Source organism: Pongo abelii, chromosome 19 (assembly GCF_028885655.2).
Source record: "Pongo abelii isolate AG06213 chromosome 19, NHGRI_mPonAbe1-v2.0_pri, whole genome shotgun sequence".
Lineage (NCBI taxonomy): Eukaryota > Metazoa > Chordata > Mammalia > Primates > Hominidae > Pongo > Pongo abelii.
The window spans coordinates 16332818-16357322 of NC_072004.2; the positions used below are offsets into that span (position 1 = coordinate 16332818).

General features: G+C 49.9%; 2 protein-coding genes and 1 long non-coding RNA gene across 8 annotated transcripts; 2 read left to right on the plus strand and 1 right to left on the minus strand.

Moving 5' to 3' along the window:
- Nucleotides 1-476: 476 nt before the first annotated feature.
- On the minus strand, nucleotides 477-2637 carry LOC129051221 (CMT1A duplicated region transcript 15 protein-like protein). Of its 2 annotated transcripts, XM_063718394.1 has the most exons (3): nucleotides 2527-2637; nucleotides 1375-2272; nucleotides 477-1234 (listed from the first exon to the last, which is right to left on the minus strand). In XM_063718394.1, the coding sequence occupies exons 2-3, from the start codon at nucleotides 1637-1639 to the stop codon at nucleotides 654-656; spliced, it is 846 nt and encodes a 281-aa protein (XP_063574464.1). In that variant the 5' UTR covers nucleotides 1640-2272; nucleotides 2527-2637; the 3' UTR covers nucleotides 477-653. The 2 variants fall into 2 exon arrangements, with proteins under 2 accessions (XP_063574464.1, XP_054392265.2); XM_054536290.2 differs by lacking the exon at nucleotides 2527-2637 and having other exon boundaries at nucleotides 1375-2357.
- On the plus strand, nucleotides 1741-9470 carry LOC134760512 (uncharacterized). Its single transcript, XR_010138067.1, has 3 exons — nucleotides 1741-1852; nucleotides 2218-2346; nucleotides 8963-9470. It is a non-coding gene; the product is annotated as an uncharacterized LOC134760512 (long non-coding RNA).
- A 654-nt stretch (nucleotides 9471-10124) lies between these two features.
- On the plus strand, nucleotides 10125-24075 carry LOC100936061 (TBC1 domain family member 3D-like). Of its 5 annotated transcripts, none has more exons than XR_010138066.1 (12): nucleotides 10125-10274; nucleotides 12486-12525; nucleotides 13001-13081; nucleotides 13723-13832; nucleotides 15089-15137; nucleotides 16113-16233; nucleotides 16931-17025; nucleotides 17403-17468; nucleotides 17943-18042; nucleotides 18138-18223; nucleotides 18425-18574; nucleotides 19540-19553. XR_010138066.1 is itself a non-coding variant. In XM_063718392.1 (11 exons), the coding sequence occupies exons 1-11, from the start codon at nucleotides 10255-10257 to the stop codon at nucleotides 19346-19348; spliced, it is 864 nt and encodes a 287-aa protein (XP_063574462.1). In that variant the 5' UTR covers nucleotides 10125-10254; the 3' UTR covers nucleotides 19349-24075. The 5 variants fall into 5 exon arrangements, 3 of the variants coding, with proteins under 3 accessions (XP_063574462.1, XP_063574463.1, XP_063574461.1); XR_010138065.1 differs by lacking the exon at nucleotides 19540-19553 and adding an exon at nucleotides 19317-19355; XM_063718392.1 differs by lacking the exon at nucleotides 18138-18223 and having other exon boundaries at nucleotides 19317-24075.
- Nucleotides 24076-24505: the final 430 nt, after the last annotated feature.

Here is a 24505-nt window from a genome sequence, read left to right on the forward strand (position 1 = left end):
TGTAAACACACAGTAAAGAAATGGCTGTCTATGAACCAGGAAACCAGCCCTCTGCAGACACGGAATCTGCTGACCATTTGACCTTGGATTTTACCATCTACAGAACTGTGAGAAATCAATTTTCTGTGCTACCTAGTCTATGGCATTCTGTTTTGACACCCAGATTAGCTAAAGTACCAGCGTGTCAACTTGCACACATAATTCTTGGAAACTCTCATGCCAAATCCTTGATGGCAAAAGGTGATTGATCTGCCGGAGACATGAGCCTACATCTTCCCTCTTTCCACAATAAACCAGAGAGTCAAAACCGGCAAGAGTGGGTCAAGGTCTTCTAAAAGCCATACCTGAAAGGTTTCCAATAACAGTTGGTAATTCAAGCACACAAACAACCCACAACAAAAGACACAACTATCAGAGATTTTCAGGATAGCCTCAAAAACACCATCTAACATTAGGGAGTTCAAAAAGGCATGAAATTTCAGAAACCAAACTTTATTGTAATGTCGTTTCATCAACTTGTAATTCTAACACTATTAATAAATGGTAGGGCAGGTGGTGGCATGGAGAGCCTGGGGCACAACAGCTGTCTTTAAAAGCTTTCCTTGTTGTACCCTTTGGAGCCACCTCCTGGTCCCCCAACCCCTGCCCACCTGTTAAGAGCCCGTTCGGGGCAGCACATTAGGGGCAAACAGCCTGGATGCCCAGTTGCAGACACGCATCCATGCCTGGCAGAGGAGATTGCATCTGAGAGCAGGAGGAGCTACTGGAACTCTTCTTCCCAGCCTTCTTTTAATGCTTTTGAGCACCTTCTGCTCAAGGATATACCCCAGCAGTATTAGCACAACAAACAGGCCCTGCAGCAGCAGGGCTGTGGTTCTAATGAATGAGAGAAGCTCCTTTCCAGCAACGTACAGGAGTCCAGTTTGAATGCCCTGGTCCCCACCTCCATGTTTGCCACCATGCCCAGGATGAGGGGCAGCATGGGAGCTGCTGGCTGAAGCTGTGCTAGTCACCCCTTCCCTCCCACTTCTCTCTCCACCCACGCTTTCAGCTCCAGGGCTAAGGCCAGTGGCGACAGTAGGTGCCATGATTTCAGGCAGATCCTCCTTGATCTGGTCCTTGGCTGGAGCTCCCTCCAGCTCCAGCACTCTCTCTGGAGGGGGCTCTTCCCATGCTGGCTCTGGCTCTACAGCTGGTGCCGCAGGTGTTGCTATTTCTGCATATTGACCAGGAGCTGAAAATGGAGAAAGAGTCACCAGCATCAGTCACTTTCCACTGGAATTTCCAAACACAGAGACAACCTCACTGAATTCAAAGGAATTCCATCCCAAAAGCACCACCCCTGCAAAGTCTTCCAGGCTGCAGCCACCTCACCATCTGTCTGTGCCTCCATGGGCTCCTGAATCTCCTCCTGGACAGGGACAATGTGCAGATGCAGCCCCGATGGGATCTCTGGCATGGCCTGGCCTGCTAGGACCTGCCCCGGGCTGCCCCGTGGTACCTGGGTGCGCCTTCTTACAAAGGGCCACAGGCATCTGGGGTGAGGAATGAGCCTTCTTTGGCATCGTTGGAAAAGGCTGTCACTCCTGCCATTCCTGAAGCAGCAACCTCTCGAAGTGGGGAAGCAACATGAGAACATCTTGCTCTCTTGAGCGTCTCCCACCAAGTGAGCTGGTTACGGCACTGACTCTAGGATATGGGCACCTGGTTACCAGACTTCTAAGTTCTGTTCATGTGTGTCATCATCAAGGAAGTGAGGTCGCTTCTTTAAGGTTCTGTCCCCTCGGCCCCCTCCTTCCTTAAGACCTACTCAGGACTCCACTGGGCTGCTGACTGCTCACCCTCCCCCCAGGTCAACTCCTTACCTGTCCACAGTTATGTCCACCCAGGGCCTGTTTGGACACCTGTGCCTGATGTTCACCAGGGGCCGGATGTCCTCAGGCCTGATGTCCACCTAGGGCCTGATGTCTGCCTTGGGCCTATGTCCCTCTGGGGGCCTTGTGTTCACCTGGGGACTGTATCCAGCTGGGGCCTGATGGCCTACCAGGTCTTGTTGTTCACCTAAGGCCTTGTGTCCACCTGGGGACTGGTGATCACCTGGGGCCTGGGTGTCCACTTAAGGCCGGATGTGCACCTAAGCCCTGAGTTTTCACCTGGGCCTGATGATCACCTGGGGACTGGGTGTGTACCTTGGGTCTTTTCCCTTTTCCTGAGCAGGGCTTGCAGTTTCCAAACCAGACACAATCTCCCAGTTGGAGAAAGAAAAAGGATCCTAGATGATAGTGAGACAAATTTCAGGAAACTCCATCCAAATAAGTAAATGAGAATGAGGATATAGGATTCATTGTAAGTAACATTTTCAGTTGGTGTTCCAAAGTTATCTTTTGCCTGGGTACAGTGGCTCACATCTGTAATCCCACCTGTTTGGGAACCCAAGGTGGGAGGATCACTAGAGGCCAACAGTTTGAGACCAGCTTGGGCAATATAGTGAGACCCCATCTCCTAAAAAAAAATTAAAAAATTTACCAGGCATGGTGGCATGTGCCTGCAGTCCCAGCTATTCAGGAGGCTGAGGTGGGAGGATCGCTTCAACCAAGGAGTTCAAGGCTGCAGTGGGTGAGGATCACAACACTGAATTCCAGCCTAGGTGACAGAATGAGACCCTGTCTCTCTAAAAAACAAGCAAGCAAACAAACCAAACACCACAAACAAATGAAATCCCTCTTAGCAAAATACTTGCATGAGGTAATAAAAGGTAAGCACCAAATGCCTACAACAAACATATGTCATGATGAAATATTAAATGCTTCCCATAGAATTAGGTTCAAGACAAGATTCCATCCACCATCACATTTCAATTCCACATTGCACAATGTAAAGGGGCTTGCCCAAGGTCATAACATTGCTCACTGGGTAAGTCAAGAGAACCCAGTACAGCACTTTAGATCCTTCATTACAGTTTTGTTCTAAAACTGCTCCTGTTATCCTTCGAACATGAGTCTCTTAAGTATTATCATTTGAATTCATGTATATTAGTTCATTTTCACACTGCTCTAAAGAATGCCTGAGACTGGGTAATTTATAAGCAAAAGAGGTTTAATTGGCTCAGAGTTCTGCATGGCTGCGAAGGCCTCAGGGAACTTACAATCATGATGGAAGGCAAAGGGGAAGCAGGCAATTTCTTCACAAGACAGCAGGAGACAGGGGAGAGCAGGGGAAACTGTGACTTATAAAATCATCAGACCTCATGAAAACTCACTCACTATCATGAGAACAGCATGGGGCAAACCGCCCCCATGATCCAATCACCTCCCACCAGGTCCCTCCCTTGACACATTGGGATTAAAATTCAAGATGAGATTTAGGTGGGGACACAGAGCCAAACCATATCATTCTGCTGCTGGCCCCTCCCAAATCTCATGCCCGTTACACATTTCAAAACCAATTATGCCTTCCCAACAGTCCCCCAAAGTCTTAACTCATTCCAGCATTAACCCAAAAGTCCAAGTTCAAAGTCTCATCTGAGACAAGGCAAGTCCCTTCCACTTATGAGCCTGTAAAATCAAAAGCAAGTTAGTGACTTCCAAGATACAATGCAGGTATAGGCATTGGGTAAATGTTCCCATTCCAAATGGGAGAAATTGGCCAAAACAAAGGGGCCAACGGGCCTCATGCAAGTCCCGAATCTGGTAGGGGAGTCATTAAATCTTAAAGCTCCAACATGATCTCCTTTGACTTCATATCTCACATCCAGGGCATTCTGATGTGCACTCCCAAGGCCCTGGGCAGCTCTGCCCCTGTGGCACTGCTGGGTATAGCCCCTTTGGCTGTTTTTACAGGCTGGCATTGAGTGCCTGCAGCTTTTCCAGGGACATGGTACAGCTGTTGATGGATCTACCATTCGGGAGTCTGGAGGATGGTGGCCCTCTTCTCACAGCTCTGCTAGGCAGTGCCCCTGTGGGGACCCTGTATGGGGGCTCCAACCCCACATTTCACTTCTACCCTGCCCTAGCAGAGGTTCTCCATGAGGACTCTGCCCTTGCGGCAGACACAAAATTATATATATTATTATAGTTGATATTCTGAGGTAGAGATACAATAAGCTATCAGTTTGATTAGGAGGTCTGGGTTTTGCTTTATCTATGGTAATGTAAAAAGGCAGGAAGATTAGTATGTTACAAGTTCACTGCAATTACAAATCAGTTTCCGTGCATATAAGAAAGCAGAAAATCAGAGACCTAAGGTCTTGATAGATATGAAAGCAACCCTATGTGATATCATGCCCACATCTTTGCCTCAAACGCTCACCTAAAATTACTAGTGAGGACTTTTTTGTCCTGCTGTTAGTATTTGATAATTCTAGCTAGCATGCACTAAGATATGGATATATGAATAATAACTTGATTTTATAATATTAATAACAGCTTAATTTTAAACATATATAGTGCCTTGTACTCTACAGAAAATGTACACTTTCCTTTTTTCTCTAAATTAGGTTTAATTTATTTCAGAAGTTTCTACATTTTATTGTCTCTATTTACCCAAAGCTACAAGAAGAGTCAAATTCATATCTTTAAATGCTTTCATTATCAATCAAGAAAGAACAAAGTGAAATGAACAAAGAATTTTACTCAAGAAACTAGTGAGAAATCAAAGAAATGTCCAAAAAGTAGGATACAAGAATTAATCAAAACAGATTAACAGTGGAATAAATAAATGAATCCAACTGGTTCTTTGTAATGGAATGTGGAAAGACATATTCTATTCTTCTGGATAGGAAGATGAAATATCATAATCATATCAATGCAAGTTTTATGCATGCTCAAACATGTATAAACTAAGAACAAATCTGAAAGGACAGACAGCAAAATGTTTGTAGTTTTTTTCCTTTAAGTGGTGAAATTAAAGGTAATACTTTTCTTTTTTACACTTTTCTATATTTTCTAAATCTTCTGTAATGAACATGTGATTTTATGATCAGGAAAGAATAAGACATTTTTAAGATGCCAAATTACTTCTTGTTAATACATATAATGCAAATGCCAATCAAAATAATAAATAAATAAATAAATAAATAAATGTAATAAATATGTAAATATAATAAAAGAGTCAGATGAGGGACTGGGGAAGAACTTCAAAAAGGGCCACTTGGGAGATTAAACCTTATGCAAAATAATAATGAGGGATCTAGGCCGGGTGCAGTGGCTCACGCCTGTAATCCCAGCACTTTGGGAAGCCGAGGTGGGCAGATGACAAGGTCAGGAGATCAAGACCAGCCTGGCTAACATGGTGAAACCCCATCTCTACTAAAAATACAAAAAATTAGCCGAGCATGGTCGCGGGTGCCTGTAGTCCCAGCTACTCGGGAAGCTGAGGCAGGAGAATGGCGTGAACCCGGGAGGCAGAGCTTGCAGTGGGCTGAGATGGTGCCACTGCACTCCAGCTTGGGCAACAGAGCGAGACCCCATCTCAAAAATAAAAAAAGAGTAATGAGGAATCTTAAAGCAAAAAAAGAGAAAGTAATCTTATTCTACAAGATATTAAAACCTAATGCAGAGCCTGGCTAGTAACTTCTAATAAAATTACTTCTATACTTTAAATAAAATATCTGCAAATTTAGAACACAGACAAAGATAGAAACTCCTCACATGACCCACCATGAAGCCTATCAGATGGCAGAACGCAGAATCAGGTTGCAATGGACTGCTCTTAAGACAGATGAAGCAATGGAGAAAAATCTTCCTGGAGCTGATGGTATAATTTGCTTCTTGAAACAATGACAGTCCATGAAATAAGGTGGGAAGATGTTTTGAACCTCTCTCAGCAGCAGATCCCTAAATCACAGACCCAGAACTTGGAGGAAACAGGAAACAGGAGGCCATCTCTGCACCTCTCCAGCACTGCTCTGGTTGGTGAGCAGAATATCATACAATCATCATGATTCTTATATCAAAAACCAAAATTCTAGACTGATTAATTTTTAAATGAGAAAAGTTATCATTTATTTGATCTTGGGCTAGGGAAGATATTTCCAAGCAAAAAGGGTAAAAAGAAGGAAAAAGAAATGATTAACAGATTGGAAGGCAATAACAATGTAATATCAAGTGTTGGCAAGAGCTCAGGGAAGTGCGTGTTCTCAAGACTGCTGGAACAAATTGGTATAATATTTCTGAAAGGCAATCTGGCTGGATATATTAGAAGCCTTTAAAATGTTTATGCTCTGACTCAGTAATTCAACATCTAGGAATTTTTACTAAATAAGTAATAAGACAGATGAAAAAAGTATTTACAATATTGAAAGACTGGAAAGAACATAAAGGTTCAATAATACATATATGTTCAACAACAGGGGACTAGTAAATATGAATTATTTGTATGATAAAATACTATCTAACCTTAAAATCATGTTTTAAATAATATTTAATGATGAGAATATGCTGAGAAAAGTTTAATCATTTTTAAAAAGTTAAATGCAAAATGAAAGTTAATAACATGTACAAGATTATTCTATTTTTTTTTTTTTTTTTTTTTTTTTTGAGATGCAGTCTCACTGTTGTCGCCTGGGCTGGAGTGCAATGGAGTGATCTCGGCTCACTGTAACCTCCACCTCCCAGTTTCCAGCAATTCTCCTGCCTCAGTCTCCTGAGCAGCTGAGATTACAGGTGCCCACCACCACGCCCAGCTAATTTTTGCATTTTTAGTAGACACGGGGTTTCACCATGTTGGTCAGGCTGGTCTCGAACTCCTGACCTCAGGTGATCCAACCTCCATTGCCTCCCAAAGTGCTGGGATTACAGGCATGAGCCACTGCACCCGGCCTATTCTAAAACTTTTTAAACTTATGAGATACACATACGCACACATATATCTGGAAGAAAACTCCAAAATAGTGGCAATGTTTTGGAGGTAAAATTGGCAGTGATTTTAATTGCCTGTTACTAGCAGCTAAAAGCATGCCAATAGACCTGACAAACTCCCACTCAATCTTCAGAACTCATCTCAGGTGCCACTTCTTCCAGGAAGCCCTCCTGTACTACTCAGCCCCATATTATACTAGGTGTTCTGCTTTGCACTAGACTAGAGTCTGGGCATAACTCTGTGATATTCTTTCTTTCTTTCCTTCCTTCCTTCCTTCCTTCCTTCTTTGTTTCTTTCTTTCTTTTCTCTCTTTCTCTCTCTCTCTCTTTTTCTTTTTCTCATTGTGTCGCCTAGGCTGAAGTGCACTGGCGTGATCTTCTCAGCTCACTGCAATCTCTGCCTCCCAGGTTCAACCAATTCTCCTGCCTCAGCCTCCCAAGTAGCTGGGATTACAGGCAACTGCCACCACTCCCAGATAATTTTTGTATTTTTAGTAAAGATGGGTTTTTGCCATTGTTGGCCATGCTGGTCTCAAACTCCTGACCTCAGGTGATCTGCCAACCTTGACCTCCCAAAGTCCCAGGATTACAGGTGTGAGCCACTGTGCCCAGCTGATATTCTTTATCAGTGCATTGTACTCTCGGCTTTGATTCTCTACATCCCAACTACACTTCGAACTGTCTACCATCAGAAATTTGGGTGTTTCCTTTTTGTATCCCACTGCCAATCTGTCTGCAATCTAACAGGCCTTCAAGCTGGAATGCTGGCTTCATGAGTGAAATAGACTAAGCAAATCCTTCTCTGTGCTCTGTGACTTTAGAGGTTAAGGGCAGAAATGTGAACAAGGATGGGCAAATACCAGTAAAAAGCTGTCTCTCCTCACCTTGGCCAGCAGGCTGGAAAGATGTTAAATTTCACCAATTGCCTTTAGTAATTCTTGCCTGAACTCACTGCAAGACCGTTCCAGTAGATCCAGAATACCATGCTGCTTACTAATGTGTGAGACACATATGAGTTTCCTGTGGATCTGTGACAATTGACCAAAGCCTTGGTGGCTTAAAACAATAGAAATTATTTTTCTCACAGTTCTAGAGGTGAGAAATCTGCAATCAAGGTGTTGGCAGGGCCGCGCTTCCTGTAAAGGGCCTAGGGGGATTCCATTTCTCACCACCTCCAGCTGCCATGGTTCCACATGTTTCTTCTGTGGCTACATCACTCCCCTTCAGCTTCCCAGACCCTGCAGGTCACGAAGGCACAGGAGGAGGAGGTGGGAATGGGTGTGGAGGGCCACACACCAGGCCAGGGCAGCAGGCACTCAGAACACAGTGGCCTAGAAGCGGGGTACCAGGAAGCCATACCAGCCTTCAGGGCCCCAGGCAGGCTCCCTCCTGCCAAAGACCTTTGTGCATGTTGTTCCTGCCTTCTCAAATGTTCCTCCCAATCGTCTCTGCCGCTGCATAGCAAGGTAACTTCTACTCAGTCAAAACTATCACTGTCTAGCACAACCTAAATATCCATAAACAGAAAACATCAACAAATGACAGTGTATTCATGCAATGAAATACTATACAGCAATGAAAAAGAATGACCTATGACCACATGCAACAATATAAGAGGATCTCACAGATGTCATTGTTGAGTGAAGAAGCTGGACTCAAAAGAGCACCTTCTGCATGCATCTATAGAAGGCAAAAAGAAGCAGAATTAATCTACAGCAAAGGGCTAAGAAGAGTGGTTACTTCTGGAGGGAAATATTGGATGGGAGGGAGCAAAAGAGCCCTTTAGGGGCTGGGCATGAACTTGGTCTTGTGCAGCTTGGTCTGGGGGCTGAGCCTGAGTGCACCCGTGGGTAAAAGTTCATCAAGCTGAACACTTAAACTGTGCACTCTCCCTACGATGAAAAAGTAAAAATAAAACAGACCCCTTTCTCTGAGAAGCCTTTTCCCAGACTAGAGCACCTTCTCCAGCATGAGCTGCCAGGGTTCTGTGCACCCCTCCTGCAGGCTATTGTTGCACTGTGACGGTCTGTTTCTGCTTGGGATGGTGAGGTGGTCGGCTCCCCCAGACAGTAAGCTCCATGCAGGAAATCTCTTTGTCTTTCTAGGGTCTGTATCTCCAGTGCTCAGATCGGAAGCATCTGCTGCAAGCGTGGGTGACCCCCATCGTGGAACAAGTTCACTCTCTGGCAATAGCAATGTGAGCCTTCTGTTTCCAATGTGAGTTTGAAATCCACGGCCAGTGAGAGATTCATCAGATTTGTAACAGATTAATCCTGGACCTATTAATCCTGGACCAGCTCACGTTGTCCAGCTTCGAGGCCCTGGGAAGTTGCCACCAGGATGGGGTGTGGATCAACTTCCTCCAGGATCCAGAGAGCATCCAAGCCAGCCTCAGGGTCAGGAAAGGAGCCCAGCCTCTCCAGGAGCCAGACAGGCTCACAGCAGTGTGGGTTGGGGGCATGTGGATTGCTTGAGCCTAATGAGGGGAAGAGGAGGAGGCACTGCAGAGAGGGGTCTCATGCTGTCTTGCAGCTCTCCTGGGGCTGAAGCTGAGTGTGGATCAGCTGGCCCTGGTCTACAGTATACTGGGGCTCTGCCTGTGTGCCATCTTCTGCTGCTTCCTAGTGGCAGTGGCCTGCTTCCTCAAGAAGAGGGGGGATCCCTGCTCCTGCCAGCCCTGCTCAAGGCCCTGTCAAAGTTCGGCCAAGTCTTCCCAGGGTGAGTGCATGAAACTGGGGTCCTCGCCCTTCTTGCTGCTTGGGTGACAAGCCTCCGGCCATCCCTCAGTCCTGTCACTGCCCCTGCTTCTAGGTGGAGAGGCCTGGGGCTCATCCCTGTTATTCACTGTAGCTTGATAAAATCAGATTAAGACATCCTGGCAGGCAGATACCTAGGAGAGCGGCACCTGGGAAGGGTGGGTGTGGGGTGCTGGGCTTCGGGCTTGCCTGGGCCGGGGGTTCTCAGGATTCAGGGACATCAGGGCTAAGCCCTGGAGGAGGTGTCCCTTTGGTGGGCATGGCAGGCTTGGGCCTGGACAGAAGTGAGAGCCAAGATTTGCCTGCCTACCCCTGCCCCAGCACAGGTTCTGGTCAGCAAGTGAGGGACACTGACACCCACCTGGGTCCCCTGGTCCCCCTGGTGATCATAGCCTGCTGATTGCCCTTAGTTCCTGGGTCAGGGGAGAGTATAGCTGCCCACACCATCACCCCTACCCCGGTGCAGGGCCAGGCCTGGCCCACACCCTCCACTCTCGCCTCTGCAGATCACGAGGTGGAAGCCAGCAGCCCTGTGGGCACATCTCCTGAGCCAGTGGAGACCTGCAGCTTCTGCTTCCCCGATCACAGGACCCCCACCCAGGAGAGTGCAGTCATACCTGGGACCCTCAACCCCGTGGGTGATGGAAGGTGGAGGCACCCTGTGAGTTGCCCTGATAGATGGTAGCCTTGGCATTGTGTGCGGATGCACCCAGGAGAGGGTCCCAGGTGCCTGAACAGGGGCAAGGAGGAACAGGAGGAGGGAAAGAGATGGAGAGAGACAGAGAGGAAAGGAGAGATGAGGAGAGAAATAGAGGAGGCAGAGAGGAAGAGAGAGACAGAGCAGGAGGTCATGGCTTTCTGGGTCCCAGTTCCGAGTGCAGCTGTAGGTCATCATCACCTAAACACATGTGCAATAAAGTCCTTGTGCCTCCTGCTCACAGCCCCCGAGAGCCCCTCCTCCTGGAGAATAAAGCCTTTGGCAGCTGCCCTTCCTCACTGCATTGTAGTTGTGTCTAATGAACCAAGACGTCCCGCCTATCACCTTCCTGGGCTCTAGGCTCCACCAAATGCTGCCCCCTCGTTTTGGGAGGACCTGTGGTGCCCCCATCTCACCAAGCTCCTGAGGAAGCTTGTGACCTTGGGTTGAGCCCTAAGCAGCCGGGTACCCTCTAGGGCTCTGCTTTTCTCTTTCACTAAGAGGGAGAAAGAGACCAAAGAGCAGTCTGCAGGGAGGGCGCCTGTGCAAACACCCAGGGAACCAGGGGCTTGAGCCGTCTTCATTTCCTTATAGACACACATTCCCTTCTATGCCTCCTTAGTGAGGGCATGAAGCACAGTGTGTGTGTATGTGCAGGTGTGTGCATGCACGTGTGTGTATGCATGTGTGTGTGCATGTGTGTATGCATGTGTGTGTGCATATGTGTGTGTATGCATGTGTATGTGCATGTGTGTGTGCATGTGTGTGTGCATATGTGTGTGTCTGCATGTGTGTGCATGTGTGTGTGCATATGTGTGTGTGTGCATGTGTGTGTGTTGTGGGGGTGTGCAGTGGACAGGAAGGACAGGGCAGCTCCAACTCAAAGCTGCAAGTCTCTCTGAAAGAAAGATCGAGATTCCCTGGACCACAGCAAGAGAGACTTTTCATTTGCCTCCATTTTTTATTAGCATTTAAAGCTATATTTTGAATAGCATGCAAACCTTAAGTTACTTAACTATTCTTAGAAGCATTTACACAGTAAGATAATACATGATAATGTACACTGAAATTCTTCACCCTGCACCCCCCAAAATTATCTCGCATACCTACACCCCCCAAAGAATCCCATGGGAGATGGGGTAGGCAGGGAACTGTGGCCCAGGCGGGACCCCTCAGTGGGGGCACTTGGTCAGTCCCCAAGGCTCTGCATGGCCCTCCAGAGACTCTGCTTCCCACTGGCTCAGTCAGCACCACAGAGGGTGGATGGGGGAGGTGGAGTCGGGGCAGGGAGGACAGTAGGGGGAGGACAGTCAGGCACCCCATGTCCTGGTTTTTGCAGTGGCTGGGAGGAGGCTGAGGGCTAAAGGCCGACTGCCCTGAGAGCTGGCTGAGGCTGGAGGTGGGGTGGTAGGGGCATCCCCACTGCCTGCAGGGCCCTTGGTCACCCTTGTCACCCCAAGCTTCTCCCCAGCAGCACTGGGCAGCCCCGTGAGAAAGTGGCCAAGGCAGGGTTGTGGATGGGTCAGGGAGGGAGGGCTCATTCTTAGGCTCTGACAGGAAAAGGGCCAAAGAAGGGCCAGGTGGCCAGAGGGAGTCTGGGCCAGGCAGGATGGGGGAAGGTGGGGAATAGGAAGGGTCAGCGGCCAGGGCGCAGGCAGAGGCAGGTGCACGCTGGGAGGTCACACCTTGCAAGGCCCATGGGGAATATCGGGTGGGATGGGCGCCAGGTGTGTCCTCAGGGCACTGGGCAGCCCTCAGGCCAGGCTCCCTGGACTCTGGTGGGTGATGTGGTCACTCCCAAGGCAATGCTGTCAGTCAGGGCTCAGCTACCCACCCTGGGCAGCACCCATGCTGTCTCAGGACTGGATTTTCTCAACATCCACAGAGGGTGTCGCCTCCAGCCCTAGAGGAGCAGCCCCACTGTGCAGCCTGAGGCACCCCATGGGCCCTGAGTCACCCCTTCCAAGCCAGCCTGGAGCTCCCTCTTCTCCAGGGTCCCAGTGCCTCATGGGTGTCAGGTCCGCAGGGAGGCCCTTGCCTTCCCTCTCTGTGCCTTGTCCCGGGCTGAGACTTAGGGTGGATGGGGATAAGGTGGTCCTTCCCTGGGGCCCTCTCAGGGAGGGGGATGGCTCCTGGCTTGGGCAGGTCCTAAGCTCTGCCTGGGTTGCCTTACAGTGAGACTGAACTGCACCCGGTCAGTGCCCTGGAGGTGAAGGTAAGAGCCTGTGCCTGCTGCGTGGGAGGCCAGTCCAGGGACCAGGAATCAGGGGTGGTTGGTGAGGCAGAGGGGGTGGCCAGTGGGCCCAGCAGGTGGTAAGTGGGCCACGGCTGTCACTGGGAGGGGCAGCCTTTCCTGCTGGACTCTGTTCTCATGAGGGCTTGACCAAAACCCAAACCAAGCACTGCAATCCTGGCTCAGAGTCCACTGCCTGATTGTACCAAGTCCCCAGCTGAAGGCTGAGACCTGACCAAAACTCGGGGCATCTGTGGCCTGAGGACAGCGTGCCCTGGCATCACCAGTCCAGACCACCAGCTCCAGTTCTTTCAGAGGGTCTCAGTCCCTGCAGTCTGCCCTTTCCTGGCTCCTTCAGGTTGGGTCCCTTTAGGGCCTCAAGCCCTGGACCCAGCATCCACGGGCCACTGCCAGGGGCCTGGTACCTCCGCTAACTCCATCATGGCTCATTTGACAGCAAAGACGTAAGGAAAGTAAACATACCAACAAGTGGCTAAAGATGTTTGCAGACTGGACAAAATATAGAAGCAGCAAGAAGGTAACATGGGGAGGGAGTGGCCCCTGTGACTGCTCTCTGCAGAGCCAGGGGACAGGCGCCCATGGCAGACCTGGCACTGTCTGCCTCTCAGTGGGTGGGTGGCACCCTGTCCTCATCATAGGATAGCAGGCCTGTCTGCCACCTTTCCTCCGCGGGGTCGCCCTGTGTCCTGTCTCACTGGAGTGTTCTTCTGTCTGTTGCTGTCTCAAAGAGTGTATAAAGGCATTCCCCTGGCAGTGTGGGGCTGGGTGTGGTCACTCCTGCTAGATATTGACAAAGTCAAGTCCCAGAACCCAGGGAAATATAAGGTAAGACCCTCCCACACTCAGCCAGGGCAGGACAAACAAGCAGGCTGTATCAGGAGCCCAGGACTCCAGCTGGAAGGAATGTCAAGCCCGGGTTGGGGGTGGGGGCTGTGGTCAGATGCATATCCTGGACATAGATGGCAACTCAGGTACTGCAGGTGCACTAGGGCCTGCTGACCCTCCCTGGCTTCAGAAACAAGGCAAAAAGGAGCTTTCTGCAGAAGGAAACCTTCCTCCCTTCCTTCCAGAAGTACTGACTGTGGGATGACTGCTGTTGGGGCAGGGAATCTTTTGTCTGTTCTGAGGCTGCTTCCTCCTCTTGGCCCTGCCCTACAGGTCATGAAGGAGAAGGGCAAGAGGTCCTCCAGGATCAGCCACCACATCCAGCTAGATGTCAGCCACACCCTACAGAACCACCTGATGTTCATACAAATATTCGGAGTCAAGTAAGGCCTAGGGGGCTGCAGGGGTCCCAGGGAAGATGGGGGCAATCCAGAGGAATGAGGGTGTCCCCAGGGCAGAGGCCAGGGTCACCCAGGAGGGGTGACAGAGCACCAAGGGCTCTCCTGGCCCAGGGAGCAGCCGGCACCATAGACTGAGCACCTCCCCGGCTCTAAGCCCTGGGCCAGGCTGGAACATGTGGAGCTAGAACCCAGGCGGCTCCCAAGAGGACAGAAGGCAGAAAAAAAAAATCATGCAGATGGTGAAAAGTGCTCTCCTGACCCACAACTACCCGGGGTAGGGACCCATGGGAAGGTGGCAGGATGGCGGGGCACGGGAGACCTCCCAGGCAACACTGACAGTCAAAAATACTAGGGAGGATGCAGGGCCCCGGAAACTCTCATCCATGGCTGTTGGGCATGTGACAGGGCACAGCCACTTTGGAGGTCAAATGGGCCATGGCTCACGAAGCTCAGTGGCCTTGTACCACACACCCCCAAAGTGTCACAGATATTGACCACACTGATTTGAAAACTGATGTCCAAGTAAAAGCCACATGCCACATTCACCACTTGATTGTCAATCACACCCGGAGGCTACCAAGATGATCTTCAACACAGGTACTTAGGAGGAAGGGGGTTCCACTCTTCAGACAGAAATGACTTAGTGAGGAAAAGGAACGAACCCTTGATGCCCACAGGAACATGGGTGGATCTCAGGTGCATATTGCTGAGGGAATGATGCCAGACCCCTCAGGCTACCACTGTGGGATTCCAATTCATCGGCCATTCTGGGAAAGGGCAAACCACAGAGACAGAGAACAAGTCAGGATGGCCAGGCGCTGATGGAGCCGGGAGATGTCGGCTGCAAAGGGGACATGCTGGGGACTTGGACGATGAAGGAGCTGCCCTGGAAAGGGCTGCAGCCATGGACGGGAGGCTCTGCACATTGGTTCAGAACCGTGGAACTGCACGTCCCAAAGACTGGACTTCCATGTGTGCAAACCGAGAAAGAGGGGAAGAAAAAATTAACCAGAGTGAAAATGATCACTAATCCAACTTTACACCTGTGATATTTGCATTGCAAGAAACGTGGATTTTACTGAAAAAACACCTAAAAACTCAGGTGTCCTGAAGAGCTCACTGCTTATTTGGTGGATGATCTGAACCCAGAATTGTGTACCTTGTCCGGGTTTGTAGACAAAATGAAACTAACAGCATCTGCATAAAACAAAGAAAACCCTCTTTTCCCTTTTTTCTAGGCAGCAGGAATTATGTGACATCCTCATGGCCTCCTCTACATATAACCCTGTGAGTATTCCCGGGCAGCGATATTCCTGGGCCATGTGCCCGTATTCACAGGCATGGGTGTCTCTCAGGAGTATCGGCACTTCTTGAAAATTCAGTGTTCGTGACCCAATAGCACGTAGTAGGCAGGACTCCAGCTCGCTGCTGGCAGAAAAGCGTTGAAATCCAGACTCCTGGTGTCACATGGACCCAAACACCACGTCTCAGATGAAGAAATGACCTTCCACTCCCGGTGTTGCCCCAGGGCCTAGGAGCTTGGCAGGGTCCTACGCAGGATGGTCCTCGTAGGAGACAGGTTTGAAAAGTTGCTGAGGTGCCTGATGGGCCAGGCTTTTGTCATGAAATGAGTTTGCATCCTGGGGGAGTCTCTTCTTCACTGGAAACTTGTCAAGGATCCAGTTTCCCCTTTGCACAAACCCCATTGGAGCATAGCAGATAGTGAGGGGGGTCACCCAGGTGGCTGCTCCTGCTTGGCCTCCACTTTCCAGACCATTCCAGGCAGGGAGAGTGCTGAGCTGACTGCATGAGCTGCCCACATGGAGGACCCAGCCGCCCCCTGTGTCCGGCAGGCAGCCCTTGGGCTGTTGCAGGACCCTTTGTGTGGTGGTCAGCGCCCCGCCGCCTGCCCTCGTGGCGGGTGCAGTTCACAGGTGCTGCCCCAGGCCTGGCACAGTGGCCTCCCCAGCCTGGCCCAGGGGAGGGGGTGTGAACAATCCCTGACTGTGCCCTTTTGGGCCATGTGAGCTTGGACACTTGCTGCAGGAGTCCCCCCATGCTCCTTGTCAACTGAGTTGTGCGTGACCTGCTCAGTCCTCATGCCCAGTGCCAGGGGAGGGGTGCAGAGGCTGCACTTCAAATCCCGTGGGGCCTGAGACAGGTGTCCCGAAGGACCTCTGCCATCTCTGGTGACATAAGTCCTCCAAGGTGGCCTCAGCCCTCCCAGGTGACATCCTTCCACGGTGACTCTGGCTCTTGCAGGAGGTGGGCTACCACAGGGACCTGAGCCGCATCACCGCCATCCTCCTCCTGTATCTGCCGGAGGAAGATGCTTTCTGGGCACTGACCCAGCTGCTGGCCGGTGAGAGGCACTCCCTGCAGGGTAGGTGGACAGCTGCCCCTGGGGTGTTACACAGTCATGCCAGGGGACGGCCACCCTGGCCGGTGATCCCGACTTCCAGGCAAGGCGCCTTCCTTGTATCCCAGCTTATTTGTAAGCCTCCAGATGTACCTGCTGAGGGTCCCACAGCAGCCTGCGTCTGGACAGGGATCCCCTCACCTCAAGTCAGATGCCTTTCATCCCTAACATCAGAGGGCATGGATACCTCCCCCCGCTGCCCTCTGTCACCTGAAGCCAGCTCCGACTTTGTGCAGGTGCCACTCACCTCCCTGAGTGTCCTGCCTCCCAGCCGGCTGTGCTCCCAGCCACCCTCCCTCCCTACAGATGGGCCAACAAAGCCTAGATGGCAGTGTCTGCCCATCCCATGTCCCCCAGCCTGACCCCCACATCCAAGAGATAGACACATAGCCCTCAGCTCCCACCCTGTTCTCCCCACTGGTGCCTGCCTCGTGGTGTCAAAGGCAGGTTGCCCTCCTGGCACCTGGACCCAGGATGCCACTAGGCAGCGCCTCAAACCAGGGCCCTCCTCCCCAGGGCTGAGGCTGCATGCTGGGGTCACCAGATGGGAGGGAAGGAGGCCTCGGGATCCAGGGTTCCCCACCCTGCCCAGCTTTTCCAGCTGATGCCTCCACATTTTGGGAGTGGGGTCTGATGGGGTGATGGGTCTGGGGCTTCTCAGTATTCTACAGCCCAAATACTGCCCAGCTCGAGAGGCTCCTATCGCGCCAGGAGCAGGTGCTGCACAAGTCCTTCCCGAAGATCATGAGACACCTGGTGAGTGGATGACACCCTCAGCTCCTAACCAGACGCCCTGGGCCCCATAGGTCAGGGGAGGCTCGAGTCCCTCATGGGGCTGGCAAGAGGCTGAGTCCCAGCCACGGCCTGACCTGGGATGAGGATTCCCCATGGATTCAGCATTGGGTTTCCTTTTCCTGCCCTGGTGGAGGCAGAGGCGCTGGGACCAGGGCGGAGCTGCAGCTGAGCAGGGCTAAAAGAAGTGTGTCTACCGGGCGTCCGTGCATGGGGCGGGTGTTGGAGCCCTGGCCACCGTCGTGGGTTGTGCCCTTGAGGAAGGTCTGCAGAGGGACCTGGAAGTGGGAGGATTTCAGGGCAGCCCAGGGGGCTCTGAGCACCTCTGCTCCTCCCTTCAGTGCAAGGAAGGGCTGTGCATTGAGTGTTCCATGCTGTCGAGGCTCTTCTGGTGTTTCCTTGATGGGGTAAGGAGGCACAGGGAGACCCCAGCCCAGGGACCCTCCTGTCCCACAGTGCGTGGTTCCCTCAGCTCAGGGCTCCAGCTCCCCCAGGAGGACTTGGCTCACCCCCAGCCCGCAGGAGGCACAGGCAAGTCCCTGCAGGGCTCACAAGCCAGGCTCTGCTCAAGAGGGGGCATCCCATGGCAGAAGCCAGGGCTCAGGCCCAGCCTCGTGGGCAGACTGGGGCAGGACCCAACTTGGGAGGGCCCAGGGAAGCCCCAAGTCCTCAGGAAGTCCTCTTTCCAGAAGCCCCAGCGCAGTTGAGATGAGTCCCTCACAAGGAGCTACAGGACCTTGTCTGACTCAGTCTTATGGGGGTCTCATCCCATGGAGAGGGGTCCCCAGCACTCCAGGGGAGTGAAACCCCAGTGGGCCCTGCTCAGGCCACTGGCCCCAGCTTGGAAAGGCCAGGTTCTCCCACACTTGCTGTCCCCACAGAAATCTTTCGGACTCACCCTGAGACTGTGGGATGTGCTCATCTTGGAGGGCGAGTGGGTACTGACGGCCATGGTGCATGCATCATTCAAAATACACAGGAGTAAGTCCCGTGTGCCCGAGGGTGCTTGGGGGAACATGTGGGACAGACCCCGGCTGGCCTGAGGGAAGTGTCCTTACGCTGCCTGCTCCATCCAGGTTGGGGGTCTGGCCTGGTGGGCTGGGCAAGGCATAATGACACGAAGTCCTCCCCCCACATGACCCAGATGAAAGTCAGGAGTGTGGTGAGCACTTCCCTGCCCTGCCTTCCCCAACTGTAGCCTCCTGTGCACAGCTGGACCCCGGGGTGGCCAAAAAGGACCAGGCACCAGCCAGTGGGAGGTGGGGCCTGGTGGAAATGGGGTGCAGGCACTGACCTCTCCCAGGGAACCCTCCTGGCCTGATACTTTGTCCCTAGAGCGCTTCATGAGGCGCTTTGTCCCTAGAGCACCTCATGAAGCTTTCCTGGAGCATCATCTGGGAGTTTCAGGAGCGACTCTCTCAGAGCTGGGCCCTGGAGGACAACACAGTCCTCAGGATCCTTCAAACCTCTATGAAGGAACTCACAAGAAACCACCAGGACCTGCCACCCCCAGGTGGGCTCCAGCGCCAGGTCCCCTCTGGAGTCACCCTCTGGGGCAGTCAATGGTGGGGAGTGACATGGCCCCATCAGCCCTCCTACCTGACCTTCCTCCTGCACGTCTTTTTCCTCCTCTCCCTCCTCTATTCTAAGAAAGTCAAATGGGTCTGCCGGTCCTCAGGGCAGGTGCTGAGCACACGTGAGTGTGTGCTGGACATGCTGTGTGGACAGGCAGGGGACATGGGCAGGACCCCGCAACACCCCTCCCCCACTTTCCACATTGGGCGGATCACCTGAGTTCGGGAGTTCGAGACCAGCCTGACCAACATGGAGAAACCCTGTCTCTACTAAAAATACAAAATTAGCTGGGTGTGGTGGCGCATGCCTGTAATCCCAGCTACTCGGGAGGCTGAGGCAAGAGAATTGCTTGAACCCGGGAGGCGGAGTTTGCAGTGAGCCAAGATTGTGCCATTGCACTCCAGCCTGTGCAACAAAAGCGAAACTCTGTCTCAAAAAAGGAAAAAGAATGTACTATATGTTCACATACTAAAACAGCATGAAAACATAAAAATTAACAAATGAGCCATAAATTGAAAGTGATTAAAAGTTAAAGTGATTAAAAATTAAAGAAGCTATTTCGTTGAATATTATACCGGTCAGCATTGAAGTTTGCCAAAATTTAAAGATTTCAGATTGTTGAACGTGTATGTTAATAAATTATAGATAAGAATATATGTATTTATAATATATTTCAACAGTTTCACTTCTTCAGAATAGTGTTACTACTTGAGTGTCAAAGAGGCCAATTGGGTCATGAACACATGTAGAAGCACAGACCCAATGTTTATCATCTAATCTCCATGGAAAAAAAATGCTCAAAAACCTAGAGCTGTGAGTAGTACCAATAAAATTTCTACGATTTGTCAAGATTGTTTAAAATGATAAATCTATTTCCCTGGTTGGCTGTTACTTTTCTGGAAGCCTGAGGAGAGGAGAAGCTGTCAGTGGAGGTCCCTGAAGTTACCCAGGCCCAGGAGAGACACAGCATCAGCTGACAACTGCGGTAAATGCCACTGAAGACCCTCACTGGGAAGAGGCTGCAGGACCGTGTCTGCCATGCTCATGTTTTAAATACTGGCCAAGATGAGTCAAAACTCCTTTTCCTTTTTTAAATAGAAGCATTTTCAGGTACTCAAAAAATGTCACACAAGACTAATTTATTGTGTTCGCCCTATATCATTTCTTTCTTAAACAATTTAAGCAGGAGTTATTTCACATACTGTATTTGGCAATCAGCTTTTGTTATTTTGAACCACTGAAGACAATAAATTTGCTTTCTTCCTCTTTTTTTTTTTTTTTCTTTTTTTTTTTTTTTGAGACGGAGTCTCGCTCTTGTGCCCAGGCTGGAGTGCAGTGGTGCGATCTCAGCTCACTGCAGCCTCCGCCCTGGCTCGCTGCATCCCTCCCTTCTGCAGGTAAGATGCCAATATTTACCCTAGTGACCGTGGCCAGTTCTTGGTATTGCTCAAGTCCCCTGGGCCTTCAGACTGGCGGGTGACTTCAAGGGAGCAACCATCCTGGGTCTCTCCTGGGGCAAACACTTGCCTTCACCCACTATCCATGTCTTGTTCAGCCCTCAGAGGAGCGTGGTTGGGGTGGATTACTTCATGCCTTGATTCTGCCTTGCCGGAAACCACGGTGGCAGCAGGCTTGGGAGTCACCAAGTCACCAAGTCACCGTGTTTCATGCTGTTTCTGGAGGTTCTCGCCTTTGTGGCCTCGGAAAGGAAGGCGATCTGGTGCTTTGGGGAAGGCCCTCGGGATGCTCCTCCAGATGGCCTTCTTCAGGCCTTTTGCTCAGCATTGGTCTGATCAGTTCTGCCAGGTCTGGGCCACGATCTCTCCGCACTGGCGCGGCTTTCCTTCAATAATTTCATAAACTCCAGACTTCGTGTCTTTTGCATGGAAAGCACGCGGTGCCCATTTCATGGACACCGCACCCCGGAGTCCAAACGTCAGCCCTGCGGGTGTGGGGTTTGTTGGGGACAATTTCGGGCTCAGGTGCAGGGGGCGCTTCCCCAGCGCGGGCGCATCCTGGGCCCCATCTGAGGCCGTGGGCTCCTAGCAGGAGGACCTGGAGTTTTCAGATCCCCGTGAAGGATGCATTTTCCCCCACTCTCGGGCACAAGCTTCCCTTTGGTGGCGTTGGACACGGATCACCGCCTGGCAGAAGCCCGCGACAGCGTGGAGGGAGCGATGCCCCCGCCCAGGACTCCTCGTGAGTGATGGCGCCAGGAGGCCTTGGCTGGGACAGATCAGGGCCTCCCGGTCGGTCAGCGACTCGCGCCCGGCTGCGGCTTTCAGAGGCTTTTGGACACCGCCTGCCAACCCGCGGCGCCTCTCGGGGTCCGCTCCCCCGGACTGGCCCTGCCCACGGAGCGAGGGTAGTAGCCGGCGGCCAGGAGCCAGTGGCGGGAGCCGCCGGTGGGAAGACCCGCAGGAGGCTGCGCTGGAGCCCGCTGGGCAGCGCCAACCCCTAAGGCAGCCGGGCGGGTGAGCTAGCGGCGGCGCGGGCGGCTGAGAGGCTGAGGTGCTGAGGCGGCTGAGGCGGCCGAGGCGGCTGAGGGGCCGAGGCGGCTGAGGCGGCTGAGGGGCAGAGGAGGCTGAGGCGGCTGAGGGGCAGAGGAGGCTGAGGCGGCTGAGGAGGCTGAGGCGGCTGAGGGGCTGAGGAGGCCGAGGCGGCTGAGGAGGCCGAGGAGGCTGAGGCGGCTGAGGAGGCCGAGGAGGCTGAGGCGGCTGAGGAGGCTGAGGCGGCTGAGGAGGCTGAGGAGGCTGAGGCGGCTGAGGCGGCTGAGGAGGCTGAGGAGGCTGAGGCGGCTGAGGCGGCTGAGGCGGCTGAGGGGCTGAGGAGGCCGAGGCGGCTGAGGGGTGAGGGGCCGAGGGGCCGAGGGGCCGAGGGGCAGGTAGCCTGGCGGGTCCCTGCGGCTGGGTCCACCGCACGTCACGTGGCAGAATCCCGGGGCTGCTTTCTCTCCGGCTGCTCAGCCACTTGTTTTCTTACTGTGACCCTCGTGGGCTCCTGCTCGGTGTCCTTTCTTTCTCTGTTTTTGCATTCTATTGGCAAGTATTTTATTTAGGATATTTTACTGATATAACTGAGGATGAACTGTGTTTTGCAGCATTTTATTTTATTACGCGTTTTCTCCTAGATTTTGGTATCATTTTTATGCTGACTTGATTAAACATTTTGGAAACTTTCCTGGAACTGACAAAATAGCTTTTATATGATATTTTTCTTGAGGTAATAAAATAATTTACTTTGAAATGTCTCAGCCTAACAACTTTTGTGCTTTTGTTGTTTTGTGCGGAGGTGGGAAGACTCCTTTGCATTTTTGGTATAACTTCTGTGTTAATGATTTTGTTGTTTGTTTCGCAAAATCACTTAGTGATCCGTGTTTTCCAACTTGAGTTAACATCTACCATTTTGTGAAATAAAAAAATGTCTCGTATATCTGTTTGTATCTCTCTTTTCGTTTGTCATATTTGGAATTGTCTTCATTTTTTTCATCATTAGTTTAAAGTGGGAATTTATTAAATATTCCAAAAAGACCGAAGTTTTACTTCATCTCCTAGGCATTCATTTTTCAATGTGTTATTCACTGATTTCTCCACGTTCATTAATATTGGGAATAATTTATATAAATTGATTATTGCTGCGTTAACGAGCTTACAGAGCAACATTCTTTGTCTTCAGTATTTGAATGTATTTTTCTATTAAATATACTTTAGTCATTTACACTGTATTTAGGCTTATTTTCCTGATTCTAGACCCACTAATTATTAACTGGAATGCTGATAATTTTCCCTACGTTTCAACTGTTCATAATTTATTCATTTATTTATGACACATGAGCATAAAACTACTTCATTAGGAAGATTTAATGATATATTGTGTAGAGATTTTATACTATGTGCTTGGACACAAACACTCAAGTAATTGTTATGTTTTTTTCTACCTGCTTTTGACATAATGAAAGCGCATTTTTAATTTTTAAATTTTTTTATTTAGTTGTAACAGACTTTAGGATGTAATGGTCCCAGATTCTTTTGTTATCTGTTTTTTAGCCACATTGTTTATTCTGTTGCCATTATATAATATTTACATGCTGTATTAGTCTACTCAGGCTGTTATAACAAAATACTATAAACGGTGCTTTCAACAAGAGACATTTATTTTTCATAGCCCTGGAGGCTGGGAAGTCTATGACCAAGACAATGACTGATTTGGTTCTTGAACAGGCTTTCTGGCCTCTTCTTATAAGGGCATTAATTCCAGCATAAGGACCCCACTCTCATGACCTCATATAAACCTAATTACCTTCAAAGGCCCTATTTCCAAATCCCATCACACTGAGAGTTAGATCTTCAGCATATACATTCTGGGGGAAACAAATGTTCATGCTGTAACACACACTGCTGACCCTTTCTTTCCGTTTCCAAACTTGTTTAATGTTATTATTTATAATATTTTGGAGGAATACCCTAATTATACTGTGGGTACTTATTAATTTTGTAATACAAAATGCATTTATTAAGCAGTGAAAATGCTAATACAATCATATAGTAGTTTCTTCCTATACTATATATATCTTGCAATATTTGAGAAAGATTTTGCATAATGTATGTAATGCTATCATTCAAACATCTTTAATAAGTAGGTCAGAAAGAGAAGACTATTTCCATGTTTAACCAAACTAAGGATACATTCCAGGTCCAAATCACCAAATACATTCAAATGTTTGTAGTCAGGCATTCAACTGTTTAATTACAGTCCACCTGGAACACACATTTTATTCTCAGTTCTCATATCAGCAGGGCATTGATAACGTGTATTTGTCTAAGGGCAAGTCCGAGCATTAGCTTTTGATAGCATCTTAACCTAATTTGACATTTCTCTGTGTGTGTAAGTGTCCAGACAAGCATTCTCCAACACTTTTTCTGTTGCTGGAAATGGTCTCTGTCTATGCTATGAAATATGCTAACCACTACCCACATGTGGCTTTTGAGAAGTTGAAAGGTGGCTAGTGTGACTAACCAAATTTTTATATTGTTGTAATTAATTTAAATTTAAATGTAGTAGCCATGTGTGGCTATTGGACAACGTGCCTCTAGGTCATTATCACTGGTATCTAGATAGTTCAGACAATTCACAGAAGCCTCACACTTAACCCCATTCTTCTTAATGTCAAAGCATGGGGCCTGCTACTTCATCTCTCTACACTTTAGAGTTATCACTGATTTTTTACCCTAACATAAGTCAAGGTAGATATTATGCCAAAAATTATAGAAAACTATTGACAGGCCAGGCCCGGTAGCTGTAATCCCAGCACTTTAGGAGGCTGGGGGAGGTGGTGGATAATGAGGTCAGGAGTTCGAGACTTGCCTGACCAACATGGTGAAACCCCATTTCTACTAAAAATACAAACATGAGCCTGGTATGATGGTGCCCACCTGTAATTACAGCTACTCTGGAGGCTGAGGCAGGAGAATCCCTTGAACCTGGGAGGCAGAGGTTACAGTGAGCTGAGATCATGCCACTGCACTCCAGCCTAGATGACAGAGTAAGACTCTGTCTCAAAAATTAAAAAATAAATAAAAACAAAAACTAGCGACAAAATCAGTAACTTAGCAGTTTTCCTTGAACTCTTCGATGTGATTCAATAAATAATCTTGTGGGGTTTTTTGTTGTTGTTGTTGTTGTTTTCTTTTTGACAGTCTGGCTCTGTCACCTAGGCTGGAGTGCAATGGCGTGATCTGGGCTCACTGTAACTTCTGCCTCCCGGGTCCAAGTGATTCTCCTGCCTCAGCCTCCCGAGTAGCTGGGATTATATAATCTTGTGTTTTTAGTATGATCTCTATATGTTGATTTTATTATCTTTAAAATTATA

Coding starts and splice junctions, on each gene's coding strand:
- LOC129051221 (XM_063718394.1), bottom strand. CDS start 1,639: ATGTTCTCATGTTGCTTCCCCACTTCGAGAGGTTGCTGCTTCAGGAAT. Junction 1,235..1,374: donor CATGGAGGCACAGACAGATG/GTGAGGTGGCTG, acceptor CTCCATTTTCAG/CTCCTGGTCAATATGCAGAA.
- LOC100936061 (XM_063718391.1), top strand. CDS start 10,255: ATGGAAGGTGGAGGCACCCT. Junction 17,469..17,942: donor TCTGGTGTTTCCTTGATGGG/GTAAGGAGGCAC, acceptor CTGTCCCCACAG/AAATCTTTCGGACTCACCCT. Junction 18,575..18,739: donor CCAGGACCTGCCACCCCCAG/GTGGGCTCCAGC, acceptor GCCGGTCCTCAG/GGCAGGTGCTGAGCACACGT.